General features: G+C 45.1%; 1 protein-coding gene across 2 annotated transcripts in view; it reads left to right on the top strand.

The window, feature by feature from the left end:
- Myo10 (myosin X) overlaps window positions 1-14,966 on the top strand; it is a 196,289-nt gene that overhangs the window by 74,330 nt on the left and 106,993 nt on the right. For both annotated transcript variants that reach the window (XM_070042211.1, XM_070042210.1), the window contains exon 4: window positions 7,670-7,857. In XM_070042211.1, coding sequence (XP_069898312.1) covers window positions 7,670-7,857 — 188 coding nt within the window. The remainder of the gene's footprint in view (window positions 1-7,669; window positions 7,858-14,966) is intronic.

Genomic DNA, 14,966 nt, shown 5'->3' with positions numbered 1-14,966 from the left:
CACATTCAGGATGCTGCTTACCAATGTGGGCCAAGAGTGGGTGGAGACAGGCCCTGGGTGTCAGTTAATGACACTTGAACTGACTTAGGAAAACTACAGTGATCAACTTGAAACATGAGTTTGGGGCATCTCCTTCTGGACACAGAGTGTTGGATGAATGCAGCAGCAATCAGGTCCAAAAGAGAAGTAACCAGTAAACCAAATGGAAAATGATAAGGTCTCTATCAGGGAAGGTTGGGTCAAAGAAATGAGATCTAGGTGTTTAACTGCAGTTGGTAAGCAAGTAGGCTGAAGTCATAAGGATTACTGGATTGATTACCCATTTGGTTAGACGCCACGCCATTTGTTGAGCTGTGACTGTGTGATAGACCTGATGGATAGGCTAGCATTGTCAGTGTTGAGTTATAACATCTAAGGGACAATGTCTAGCAAAGCATTGACTGGATGAATAGTAGCGTGAAGCTGCGTGCATAGTAAAGACTTAAAAAGTAAACTGCCATATTGAACTGAGATGATCAAAAAAAAGAGGAAGGAATGGTGAATGAGAAATAAATCTGGATAATGATGCCTACTTCTTAATAAACTCTTCCCTTTAGGAAAGGCAGTTGTGATGCTGAATTTAATAATCAGTTTCCCCTAGTGCATTTCAGCCCCTTTGATCAACCTCCAGCTTTGCAGGACCATAAAATTAAAAAAACAATTGGGGTTTTATTTTCATTAATAATAATAATCATAAATACCTCTGATTTTGATAGCACTTTCAAATGGTAATTTTGTATAATAATAGAGGATCTATTGCTATTACTGATCAGAAATGTTGATCAGTGGGCTTCCCACTGTACCAGGAGAGGTAGCATCAGGCCAGGGATTTCAGGTCTTTGGACTTGTCCAAGCCATGCCATCCAGATTAGCTGTTCCTGGGTTGGAATTCTGAAATCTCACATGTAGAATGGGTCCTTCAATTTCTCTAACTGATCATTGAAGCCATTGGGTCAGTGCAAATTTTGTTACTTACACTTGATTTTTGAAAAATAAATCACTATATATTACTATATATATGCCAGTGGCTCACATCTATATCTCTCAGACTGAGAATGGAAGGAATCACAATTTGAAGCCAGCCCAGGCAGAAAACTCTGCAAGACTCCATCACAGCAGAAGAAACTGGGCATGATCGCATGCACCTGTCATCCAAGTTAGGAAGGCTGAAGTAGGAGGATCATATTCCAGGCAGACACCCAAGCAGGAAGTGAGATCCTGTCAAAAATAAGACTGGCTAAAAAGGGGGAAGGGTGTTACTCACAGTAGAGACTTGCCTAGTAAGTAGGAGGCCCTGAGTTCAAACCCCAATGCTTTCAACAGCAAAATTACCATATATATTTAAGATATGCAATATGGTGTTTTGATATACATATGCAAGTTGTAGAAAACTATACCTGCTTTATTGGTAGGAGGCTACAAATGAACTATTGTACTCCTGTGCTTATATGTGTATATGTCGGTACTAGGGTTTAAACTTAGGGATTGGGTGTTGTCCTTAGCTTTTTTTGCTCAAGGATAATACTCTGTCACTTGAGCCACAGCTCCACTTCTGGCTTTTTGGTGTTTTACTGGAAAGAAGAATCTCTTAGACTTTGCTGCTAGGGCTGTCTTTGAGCCTGATCCTCAGATCTCAGCCTCCTGATTAGCGGGGGTTACAGGTGTGAGCCACCCGCACCTGACTTCTATCCTTCTGTAAACTTGAATCAGTAGACTTGGAATTGCAGAAATGCAGCAAAATTTCTCCCAACAATTTTTAAGTAATACATGCCACAGCTGTTCCAAATTAATAAAATGGGCAAGGAAGTAGGGTGATGGGGGGGGCCGGGGAGTTGTATGGAACTTTTCTAAGTAGAAAAGTTTTTTTTTAATATATTGCAAAATAGGATGTACTTTCTATTTCTGAATAAGCATTAAAAGCTATTTATTCTTGTGGAATTTGGAACCCACCATGAGGAAACTGGTACCTGGCCCAGTCCCAGGGTTGGAAGTTGCCTGTGTCCACAGTCCTTGGCTGTAGGAAGTCCTTGTAGCCATCTGGGGAGCAGTAATGAAACCCGTACTTGATTGGAGCATGCAACAAATGCTGTCGTGGAGCTCTGAAGACTTCTTATGACTCTTTGTCTTGCTTTCACTTGACACCAGGCTGTGCTTTCTCCACATGCCATTTTCACTTGTGTTACATGTGCTGCAAACATTCTGTTAGTTCTTTGGATCCTCCTAAGCTTTATGACAAACACTATGCATGACAAAAGGAAGAGTGAGCTCTGGTGTATTGAAGATCGAGGAGGATGGCTCTGAGATGTCTTTGACTGTCACCTCTGAGAGTTTGAATACGACCATTGGCTCTTTTTGACGAGACAGTTGTGAAGTGTTACCATGCTTACATTTTGGGTACACTGCTATGTTAGCAGATTGTGAAGTGCCTCTGGCACACTCGTGGACGTGGACAGTAGAAGGCCTGTGGTAAAGATCTTCCCGTGGACTGAAGCTCACCAGCCTTTGGTAGCCTGTAATGAGACCACAGTTATGCGTGGCTTCATAGTGGGAAAAATACTCAGAAATGCATTGTTTGGCATTTTTGTCCTCATAGGGATGGCAGAATACATGATATAAACGAAGAGGGCTGTGACGTCCCTAGGAAATAGTCATGTCAGTATGTATGTATCCATGTATGGGTGTGTACGTATACACACATGCATGCCAGCACTGGAACTTGAACTCAGAGCCTGGTCACTGTTGCTTTCTTTTTCACTCAAGATTGGTGTTCTACCTTGAGACACACCTCCACTTTCAGCTTTTTGGTGGCTAAATGCATGGACTTGCCTCCTCCACTGGCTTGGAAATGTGATCCCTAGATCTCCGCCTCCTGAGAAGCTAGGATTGCTGGCATGAGCCACCAGCGCCTGGCTGGCAAATACAGTCTTATGGGAACACCACTGTCTATGCAGCCCATCCTTGGCCAATACAGTACTCATGATACACAGCTGTGTGCCATGAAGACTTGTGCTCTTACCACTTGTTTGAAGGTTGGGTTAATGGAGCTAGACTGTATGGGAATTGTGGGGAAAAGGTAACAGTCAGAAAAAGGTGAGTCCTGAATGAAGCCTGGATGGAGTGAGAAGGGATGGATTCTAGACCCAAAGGTGCAGTGTACCAGACATGGAGATGGACCTGAGCAGAGTTCTGTGTGTTGGTAGATGGCGGTCCCTCTTCATCCATGGTGTGGCATCTGTTCAAACTGGTTCCCGCTCGCCAGCCGTGGCTCTCAGGGTCTCTTTGGGTTTTTTGTCTATCCCAAGAGTCTGGAACATGACATCCTGCATGGCTGGGTGGTGCCCCCAGTCACTGAGAGCTGTGCTATGCAAGCAGGCCGTTTGGCCATAGGGTCATGAAATGTTAGCTGATGTTGTTCGGGCAGCCTACACACTTAGTTCTATCATGTAGAATCCTCTGACACTAAAGAAATTTCTGGATACAGTGACCTAATGTCAATGACAAGGTGAAATGGTAAAAACAGGAGCATTCCTGTAGAAGCTTTGTTGAACCTCAGTGCTGAAGAGAGGTACTGGAAGGATGGCCTGCCTTCCTTTGTTCCCTCCCCTCCCCTCCCTTCCTGGTTCCCTCTCTACCCTCCCCTCTTCTTCCCAGAGTCCTGCTAGGGTATAGCCACATACCTTGGAGTATTTGGTCTTAGTCAGGTACAGCTGTTTATTTTACACTTAAGGATCATTCCATCCACAGGACAAGTGTTAGGAGGGGGAAATTAAACTCAAGTCTGAGTTACAGCTATAAAAACAGATCATGTGTATGAAGGACTGCCACAGAGTCCAGGGAAAGCAGCCTTGAAGGCGCTCCTAGTCTTATTTATAACTTATCTTACAAAGGGGAAAGGAGCCAGGCGCTGGTGGCTCACCTCTGTAATCCTAGCTACTCAGGAGGCTGAGATCTCAGGATCCCAGTTCAAAGCAGCGGAGGCAGGAAAGTCCATGACATTCATATTCCCATTAACCACCTTCCTTCCCTTTCTCGTTCTTCTCCTTTCCTGTGTGTGTGGTGGTGGTGGGGTTCAGCCCAGAGCTCCCCCCATGCCCGAGGAGGAATGCTGCGCCACCTCTTCACAGCCTCAGACAGGCATTTTCATTATGAGTGGGACAAGGTTTCATATAAACTTTAAGCAGAAAACTAAAGAAGTCAGGCTTTCTATTAAGCAGATACACATTTTACATTTTCCTTACCTTTTTTTCTTTTTTTAGTGAAGAGATTTCAGATGAATGAATTTGGGTTCAAATTAAACCAGGCTTTTTGACGTCTCTGTTAGTACACAGGCGCTCAGCTGCAGAATGCATTATTATCTGTGACATATAGGGTACTTATTAATCATTTGACCTCTAGTAAGATTATTTCATCCCTGAAAATCTAAAAGTCTTTTTCCCCTCCCCCGCCCAGCACCAAGTGCTGTCATATTTCTAGAACATTTTTCTTGAAGCATATCATTAAGTAGCATTAAAGTACATAGCCAGTGTTAGGCGGTAATCCCAGGATCTTTCATCTTGCAAAACCAAACCTCTGTATGCCCCATCCCCCTGCTCCTGCCTGTTTGCTTTTTTGGTCTGTCTTTGTTTGGAGAATTAAATAACCATCTAAACTGTCAGTTTCAGTTGTTTTTTCACAGTGTTTTTTTAAAGACTCAGATGTCAGGGGCTGGGCAGAGTGGCTTGTGCTTAGGAAGATGGTGGTTTGAAGTCAGCTCAGGCAGAATGTTTGTTAGTGAGCCTCTCATCTCAACCAATAAGCTGGATAGGTAGCGCACACCTGTTGTCCCAGTTATACAACAAGCACAAATAGCAAGCCAGCCAATAAAACACAAGACCTCCCTATTTGAAAAATAACTAAAGCATGAAGTAGTAAGGGTGTGGCTCAAGTAGTGCAGTGCCTGCCTAGCAGGAGCAAGGCCCTGAGTTCAAACCCTAGTACCACCCAAAAAGGGGGATGAGGGATGAATGTTGGTAGGTAGACCATAAAATGGGTAGGGCCCGCTAGTATTGTCTATGTGGTAGAGAGTCACATGGGGATAGAGCCGGGTACCACTGAGTGCAACTGTTTATTTTATACTTAATATCTCTTCATCTGCCAGGGCACATCTTGGAGGTAGGGTTGGGGTGGGGGGTGGGGTTCAATGCAGGTCTTGAGTTCTAGCTATAAAAGCAGATCCTGGAGCAGGAAGGACTGCCACACGCTTCAGAGCAGGCAGCCTTGAAGGTTTTTCATTCTCTTTACTAATAACTTACCTGAGAAGATGTAATGGAACTTGGAGCCAGTGGCTCATGTCTACGGCCAAGCTCCTCATCAGCACCTTGGCTGAGCCTCAGCTTCGTTCTCCTTCATGGTCATGGGAGCAGCTGGCTGGCTGGGCAGAGCTGAGGGGAGTGGCCAATCAGACGGCCGAGGCTCCAGCCTCTGCCTTGCTCACTGTGAACGTCATTGTCCAGGCCCGGGGCCTGAGTAAGACCAAAGCTCCCCCAAGAAATTGTTCAATCACTGACACCATCCTGAAGGACACAAGGACCATGCTGCACCCTGCAGACATTTCCCATCAAATCAGGGAAATCAAGGCTTCCTTGCATACAGTGGTTGAGTCTACTCTTTAGCCCTATGTTTATCCAAGTCTTCATTTCTCCACCATGTGTGATGGTAAGGGACTGTGTTTGCTTCATGAGAACTCACTGAGCTTGATTGATACTTGAGCAAGGCATGGTTGCCCTCCTATGCATCTTAGTATGGTTCTTGGAAATGTACATAAGCCCTAGAGAGAAGAGCCATTTGGGTTACTGACTGTGACCAAATGATCTTCCTGCTATTAAACTAACTTTGGTGGTTTTGTCTTTCACCCCCATATTATGGTCCCCATTGAAGCACATCATCCCCCCTCCCCCCACACACACACACCCTCTCTGTTGCTTAGCAACCACTACTTTCTTCCTCTGTGGATTTACTTACTCTGGATCCATGTCTGGCTTCTAAAATTTAGAATGTTTTCGGGCCTGATCTACATAGTAGAGCATATCGAATTGTATTGGTTCTTCATTCCTTTTTTCTGGCTGAATAATATTCTGTTGTGTAGATATTCCACATTTTGTTTATCCATTGATTCGATGAAGGGCATTTGTTTTTTGTTTTGTTTTTCTGGTGTGAATAGTGCTGCGGTGAACATGATATACAAGTATTTGAGTGTGTTTTTATCTTGAGCACTTTTGTTTCTGTGAGCACGATTGCTGTGATAATAGCATTTATGTTTTTAATCATTTTGAGTTCAAATTATTTCCAAAATGTAGACCTTATTACATTTGAAGAGTTGTGTGGAACATAAGATACTTTGCTCAATATTCCTGGCAGTTAGTATGAATATAAATGACTACAAATTGTTGTAATATGGTACAGATGTTCTCAGGATGTTAGGACTTTGTGTCTTGCTTGTTTTTTGTTGTTGTTTGCTTTTGGTTTTTCTCAGTAGGACTGTTATACTTTCATAAACGTGGTTAGAGGAGGCTCTGAAATTCGGTTGCCTGGGTTCAAATCTCACCTCTACCATTTCTTGGTGCTGCTCTTGTTTTCAAAATTTCTTCCTTATGCTTCACTTTCCTCCTTTGACCAAATATATATAGTACTAGTGCAAGCCTCTCAGGTTGTTGTACGCCTAAGAATAGCATAATTTAAGACAAAGCCACTGCTATCCTGACTTTGGCAGGAAAGGCCTGGGGAACTCAGAGTTAAGAAGGTAGCCTGGCCTAAAAGAGAGACTCCAGCTTAGTCAGTGGCTGTGTGTGATGGGGCATGCCTCAGGGTGCTGTGCCTCACACAAGCCATCTCAGCCATGAGGGGAAACACGAGTAGAAAGATGGAGAAGCCTTGACCAGCCTGGACATGGGCCTGACCCTACCTTGGAAATAGCCAATGTGAAAAGGGGATGGAGACTTGACCGGACGGGGTCACAGAGAGAGGGGGGGGAGGGAGAGAGGGAGAGGGAGAGGGAGAGGGGAGAGGAGAAGGAGAGAGGAGAAGGAGAGAGAGAGAGAGAGAGAGAGAGAGAGGAGAAGGAGAGAGAGAGGAGAAGGAGAGAGAGAAGATAGCTATCAAAAGGGCCCCTAATTCATGGGTGTCCTTGTAAGAGGACATTTGGGCACAGGAAGCCAGAGACAGACCAAATAAATGCTCTGTCTGTGTGTCTGTGTCTCTCTGTCTCTCTGTCTGTCTGTCTCTCTCTCTCTCTGCACCAGTACTGGGCCTGGCACAGGGCCTGGCACAGCTGTCCTGGAGCATTTTCACTCCATGCTAGCGCTCCACCACTTGGGCCACAGCTCCACCTTGCATTTTGGTTGTTGATGGGAGGTAGGCGTCTCGGGGACTTCCTGCCGGGGCTGGCTTTGAACCGCGATCCTCAGACCTCCCGCAGCTGGGCTCGCCGCGCGGGCCCTGCTCCCCGAGCCGCCCTCCCGTCCCGGGCGCGCGGGGCCCTGCGCGGTGGCGCCGTCCGCAGTGGCGCGCGGCCCGGGGCGGGGAGGGGGGGACCACGCGCCCAGCCGGGCCCCGCGGTAACGCAGCCTGCCCCTGTGCCTTGCCCGCCCCGCAGACCTACATCGGCTCCATCATCGCCTCGGTGAACCCCTACCGGCCCATCGCCGGCCTGTACGAGCGCGCCACCATGGAGCGCTACAGCCGGCGCCACCTGGGCGAGCTGCCGCCGCACATCTTCGCCATCGCCAACGAGTGCTACCGCTGCCTGTGGAGGCGCCACGACAACCAGTGCGTGCTCATCAGGTAAACCGAGGCACCCAGGGCCGGGCCGGGGAGGCCGGGGTGGGCCGGGGCGCCCGGGCTCCGCGCGCGCGCGCGCACTCGCGTGCCGCCCTGCCGCGCGCACAGCCGCCCTGCAGCCGGCCTGGAACCCGCGGCTCCGGGCCGCCTGGAGGGGCGCAGCCCGCAGGGAACCGGGAGCCGACCCCGAGGGCCCTCCGGGCTGGCCCTGTGCTCACAATTACCGCTCCCTTCTCTCCCATTCACTCATTCATTCGTTCGTTCATTCTTTTTTTTTTTTTTTGTCTCCCCTCCCCGCATTTGCTTTCAGGGCTTGCTTTGCCAAATCCTTTCAAATTTAAAATGTTCTCTGGATTCTAGACCGCTTGTATTTGCGAACAACTTTTTTTCTTCTAATCTATGATAAGGTGACGGAATTCTTAAGGATGTTTAGTAAGGGTATGCTTGCTCCTGGAGGTCACTTCTAAATTACCCAGGGGCGGCGCTGCCCCGTGTGGGATTTGAGAAAGCCTAAAGGAATGTTTATTCCCATTTTTTTAATTTGGGGGCAGCCTCGCTTTTTAAACAAAGCCTAGCTTCATTTTTTTTTAAATTAAAGAACCAGGAAATCTTTATTACTAGGAACTGTATAAAAGTAAAGCGCGCGCGCGCGCACACACACACACACACACACACACACACACACACACACAATACTTGTTTGTGCCCCTACTGAAGGCCTCACACTCTTACACAGGTTTTTCACTCAAGGTTGGCACTCTACCATTTGAGCCACAGCTTCACTTCTGGCTTTTTGCTGGTTAATTAGAGATAAGAGTCTCCGTGGACTTTCCTGCCTGGTCTGGCTTTGAACCTCCATCCTCAGCTTCCTGGGTAATTGCGATACGGACATGAGCCATTGACACCCAGATCTTCTTAGTTTTCATTTTTACCTAATTTAAACATCACATGTGACATCTCCCTGCATCTTCTTGCTGGTTTTTTCCAATTGTTACTGATTATTTTAACCATATGGGAGTTTGTACTCTTTCCTCACTCACCACTTGAACCATATTGGCAGTACAGCATTTGCTGGTTAATTGGAGTCTCACAGACTGTTTTGGCCAGGTTTGGCTTTGAACCTCTATCTTCCAGTCTTGTCTCCTGAGTATCTGGGATTACAGGGGAGAGCTACCACCTAGCTTACTAATAACGATGAGAACACTCTGCGTGACAACCAGAGCAGAGGTGACAAATGCCACTTATAGGGAGGCCTCCGATGTTGTCGAAGCACTTCTTCATTTATCCTTGCAGGTGGGCATTCCTGGAACATGGCGGTTCCTGAGAACTCTACGCTGCTGAACTTCCTTTGTGAAAGGTTTTAGCCCGGGTGCCGGTGGCTCACGCTTGTATTCCTACCTACCCAGGAGACTGAGATCTGAGGATCGTGGCTCAAAGCCAGCCCAGGCAGGAAAATCTGTGACTCTTGTCTGCAATTACGGAAAACCAGAAGTGAAGCATTGGATCAAAGTGGTTGAGTGTTAGTCTTGAGCAAAAAAGTTCAGGCCCTAATTCAAGCCCCACGATTGCTCTCCCCCTCCCCCCCCCAAAAAAGTGGTTTTGACTTCTATTTTAAATGACTTTCTAGTCCTAACCTGTGGCAGCAGAAGTTTAGCATTCAAAAGGAAAGGGAAAGAAAGGGGGTGAGGACAGTATAAAGAGTCCCAATTTCCTGGATTGCCAATTCATTAGACGTAAGACACAGGAGACAGATGGACAGCCATGTGTCAACCTTAGACTTCTAGCCAATCAGGAAGGCCACCTGCGCTGCCCAGTTTAGACAGAGCCACCTGGTCGTGGGTCCATCCAGGTAACTGGTGACTGCGGCCGCTGAGGGAAGCCAGCTCCCTGGTGAAGAGCAGAGCAGAGGACTGAGCGGAGCATGCGCATGCAGTCTTCCTCCCCGCTCTCCCTTAAGGACGCCATCCTGCTTGTGTAGGAGGACACGGGTGCTAGAGGGGGGGCAAGGGAAATGGACGGTGCCCCTAACTCAGACATCTGAAATGTGCTTATGCCATCCCTGTGGTGTCTGGTTGAAAATGGGTGACAGATTTGGAAGTAATGGCTGACAGATCCGGAAGGGTTGTGGTGTGCTGGATGCTGTGACTTTTCAAGCATCAAGCCATGAACCTTTGATGCGAGCACTTGATAGCAATGTCTATCTACAGGTGCCACAGAGAAAATGCTTTGCAGGGGCGGTGTTCCTACTGGCACTTTTTACCCATGGTCTTTGTTGGTTCTCTATTTCTTTTTTTTTTTAAATGGAATCTCTGCCAAGTGCCCATGGCTCACGCCTGTAATCCTAGCTACTCAGGAGGCTGAAATCTGAGGATTGCAGTTCAAAGCCAGACTGGGCAGGAAAGTCGGTGAGACTCTTATCTCCAATTAACCACCAGAACACCAGAAGTGGCTCTGTGTCTCAAGTGGTAGAGCGCTCGCCTTGAGCTGAAGAGCTGAGGGACAGCGCCCAGGCCCAGAGATCAAGCCCCACAACCGACCAAAAAAAAAAGGAATCAAGTATGTTTGAAGGACTGAACTTATTTTTTTCTCTGAAAGTATATCGACGATGGTATTTTTCAGTTAATCAGAGTGAAGCCTTTTGCTTGCTTAATATAGCAATAGAGCTTTTAAGAATAATGTCCCTAATAAAGTGATTCAGAAGAACTGCTGGTGGGTTTTTGTTTTGTCCCAACCAGTCTGTCCCTGCCGAGATTCCAACAAGACTGAGTGGGGTGGCTGTGTAGACTTGTTTGCTAAGACAAGGTCTCACTGTATGAATAGCCCAGGCTGACCTTGAACTCAAACTCTTCCTCTCTCAGCCTCCCCACTGCTAGAATAATAGGTGTGTTTGCCACTACACCTGACTTCCTTGTGGATTTTTCAGTAACTCCATACAAAATTTGGAGTTGGAATTTAAGGTTATTTTCTTAGAATATATAATGTCAGAAGAATACTAGAAAGAGAACTTACTGTATTTTAAGAATATGAAAATATTCACCACACTTTAAGTATTTAAATATTTGTCACTAATAACAGCTTGTGTTTATTGCTTTCAGTGGAGAAAAACGAAAGTATGAATAATAGATTGCTAGCTAAGCAGAGCAATTTAGAGAGAAAACAAAAAATCAAATGTGATCATTGTGGATGCATGTTGTGGTGTGTGTGTGTGTGTGTGTGTGTGTGTGTGTGTGTGTGTGTGTGTGTGTGTGTGTGTTTAACATAGAAAAGGCTTGGCTTTTTCATGCTACATATTGTGGTATTTGAAAATAAGGGGGTTGGGCTGAGGTTTCCCATCCGAAGCTCCTGAATGTAATGCTTTTGTGAAAGAGTAGCTATATTTTCCTAAATTAACTCAGGAAAAAGGACTAACGAATAATTTCTCACCAAAATGTGTTTTGTTTTTAATAAATCTTTCTGGCAGGTTCTCCTCCCCTTCCTCCTCTTCATCTCTTCTTCCTCTTCCTCCTCCCCCTCCTTTTGAGAGGAGATGTGAGAATTAAAAGAAAACAGAATTTAAGTGAACATGGCTGGGTCCAGTGGCCCTGTTTAGATTTTCTTAGACATGCTCTGCCCCCTGGTGGACACAATGTGACTTACTACTTAAAAATGCTAGTGTCTACAATCAGAAATTCAACTCCAGTCACCCAAATAAAAATAATTAGGAAATAAACCTATTGAAAAGTAGACAGGATTTTATGGCTTTATTCGCTGCCATTTGGCCAGGGTTTCCAGATGTGTGATGGCTATGCCAAGCTCTAGGCTTCCAGTCCATGCCTCTTTCTTTGATCTTGGTTTCTTCAAGATTGTTGCTTTCAAATTCTACATTTATTTTTTTGCATGTGTCCGTAAATGGAAGCTTATGCTGTCACAGTTTTAAATACATAAAAATAGAAAGCTGTATTTATTTAGATCCTACTTGGGAATTTTTGTGCATATAATTGATTTGACCTTGACTTTAGTTTTTTCATATATTACATGGGCAAAATACAGTACACTCTGTGTGTGTGTGTGTGTGTGTGTGTGTGTGTGTGTGAGTGTGTGTGTGTGTGTGTGTGTGTGTGTGTGTGTGTGTAGGACCTTTTGAGAGCCATGAGATAGTGTCAGAAGACACAAATGTATTCATAGAGCTAATCTAGTTTCTTTTTTCTTTCCTTTCTTTCTTTCTTTTTATTATTTATTTATTTATTTAGTCCTTGAGCTTGAACTCAGGGGGCGTAGGTGCTATCCCTGAGCTGTTTCACTCAATGGTAGCAATCTACCACTTTGAACCACAACACGTTTTCTGGTGGTTAATTGGAGATAAAAATCTCACAGACTTGCCTGCCCAGGCTGGCTTCAAACTGAGATCCTCAGATCTCTGCCTCCTGAGTAGCTAGGATTTTAGGCATGAGCCTCTGGTGCCCAGATTGATCTTTCTTTCTTCCTCTCTTTCTTTCTTTCTTTCTTTCTTTCTTTCTTTCTTTCTTTCTTTCTTTCTTTCTTTCTTTCTTTCTTTCTTTCTTTCTTTCTTTCTTTCTCTCTGTCTCTGTCTCTGTCTCTCTCTCTCTTTCTTTCTTTTTGGTGGTGATGGTGGTATGAGATGGGGTTTGAATAGAAAAATGCTATGTGAGCACTCTACCACTTGAACCACACCCTCAGCCCTCAGTTTGGCTTTTCCTTGAATTTTATGAATTGAGCAGCCTCAGTGCTGCAAACAAAATAGCATAACAGTTCCCACTGGGAATAGCAAAACAGAGGGTGTGTCAGATGGAAAGAAGGAAACACACCAGAGGAAAGGTTACTGGTTAACACCAGGGTTTATCGGGTTAGGTTTTTTTGTGTGTTTTGTCAGCATAGAAGCAAAGGATACTTCCTTACAGTGCTGACTCAGATAGACTGGAGGAATCTCCTGTTTTCAGAAAACCTAGTCAGTTTCAGACTTTACCCACTTCTCTAAAGCCTCCATTGTTGGATTGTGGGTCTTTAGCAGAGTGACCCATTTTGATTTGCTCTGGCCTTAGCCTAGTGCAGAACTCCCATCATTTTGTCTCCCAGTGTGCAAGGCCTGAGGCTAGTTGTCTTTGTACCTCAGTACCCCAGACTAGGGCCAATAGAAGGCTTGCATTCAGCAGCTGTCAGTCAGAGGTGAATCACTGGGTGTGACCGTTGCTTCTGAATCTTTGCTTGCTTTGTGTGTTTTGAGTTTTCCCTGAACTGGAGCAATTTCTTCTGAACTGTGTCTTTGATATCCTGGAATGATAATTGGGTGTTTGGTCTTTGCTGTTTCTAGAAGTATGTCTAGAAATGATGACTTTGGAATGCTGAACAAAACAAGCCTGAATTAGAAGGGCTGAAACAGGACATGTGCCTAGCTCGTGGTCACATAATACAGCTCCAGAACAAGATGGGGTGGAGGTGGGAGAAGAGAAAGGGAACTGAAAATCTTACCAATGTAAGCCTCGAAGCAACCTCAAGAGTTTTCTGGTGAATGACTTGCTAAAGAGACTTTAGCTTATAGTTAAAAAGCCACGGGATTTGAACTGCAGATTCTGTGACATTAACTGAGTCCTACTTCCTGTGTAAGATCATACCTAAAGGGCTTTATTTGGATTGCTAAGGCCTTCAGCCTTATTCCTTGAGACCCTAGAAAAGTTCCCCAACTCTTCTAGCAAGCCAGAAGATGATGATTCATTTTTTGAGAAAATCCTGTGACTCAGAGGAATTTGACTCACAGGAAGGGAAACGTTTGAGCATCAAATATCAACAAAATTAATGTATAAAGAGCCAAAGCATATATATTTTAGGTTTTGTACTGAGCTTAATGGGTTTGTGTCTTTGTAAATATAAAGTAAAAAAAAAAAAAAAAAACCCAAAACATGCCCAGCGCCAGTGGCTCATGCCTATAATCCTAACTACTCAGGAAGCTGAGATATGAGGATCACAGTTCAAAGCCAGCCCAGGCAGGAAAGTCCATGAGACTCTTTATCTCCAATAAACCACTAGAAAACCGGAAGTGGCGCTGTGGCTCAAGTGGTAGAGCGCTCGCCTTGAGCTGAAGAGCGCAGGGATAGCACCAGGCCCAGAGTTCAAGCCCCATGACCAACAAAAAAAAAAGCCTAACCTGTTCAGATAGGAAAACCTTTGGGAGTGGCTGTGTTTCTGCACATGCTCTGTTTAAAGCCTATATGTTTCTGAGCATACTCAGTTGAGGCCATAGTTCAGAAAGGGAAGATGGCAGACATATTTTTGCATGCTCAGCTCCAGGTCATAATGCACAGTTTGAAAGGATGAAAATGACAGGACAGGAACACTTCTAGGCACATTAGTTTGCATTTCTGTTGTTTTGTTTTTCCAAAAACGTTTAGCTAAAACAAAAGGAAACTTTGAAATCACACGAATAAGGGACCTGCCACATGAAATCACACAAATAAGGGACCTGCCACATCTAGTGGCTAAATATACCTTTCTTATAACTTCCCTCGCAGCTCAAAAGCACTCATGGACAAATGTGATGCAATAGACCTGGTCCCAATAAAACTTTATTTATAAACACAGGCAGCAGACAAACTCCAAGGGCCTTAATTTGCTGTCTGCATCTAAAAAACTGCCACTAATGTGCACTAGTAAAAGACAAGCCAGCACTTACAGAGTACTTTTTCCTTGCTTTCCTAAAGACATTCATCCATCTCTGATTCCTTGACTTTTCCTCCTCGATGATAAATATTGTTACTATTCAGAAATTTCTATCATGTTCCATTGTTCCATCTTAGTAAAGGGTGCAAATCTGGTTCTGAACTCTCTGTAGCCTACTCCTTGTCCAGCAAACTGTCTCTGTTCTTTTTTTTCAAAGCAATCCTCCTTTTTCTCTGGCCAATTCTCAGCTCCTTGGAGAGAGAGAGAGAGAGAGAGAGAGAGAGAGAGAGAGAGAGAGAGAGAGAGAGAGTGTGTGCGCGCGCGCCAATATTAAGGCTTGAACTCGAGGCCTGGGCACTGTCCCTTAGCTTTATCACTCAAGGCTGTCATTCTACCACTTGAGCCATAGCTCCATTTCTGGCTTTTTGGTGATTAAAGATCTCACAGACTTTTCCTCCCTG

Source organism: Dipodomys merriami, unplaced genomic scaffold (genome assembly GCF_024711535.1).
Source record: "Dipodomys merriami isolate MVZ:Mamm:240054 unplaced genomic scaffold, mDipMer1.0.p SCAF_32, whole genome shotgun sequence".
Taxonomy (NCBI): domain Eukaryota; kingdom Metazoa; phylum Chordata; class Mammalia; order Rodentia; family Heteromyidae; genus Dipodomys; species Dipodomys merriami.
This window is presented reverse-complemented; position numbering and strand designations above follow the sequence as displayed.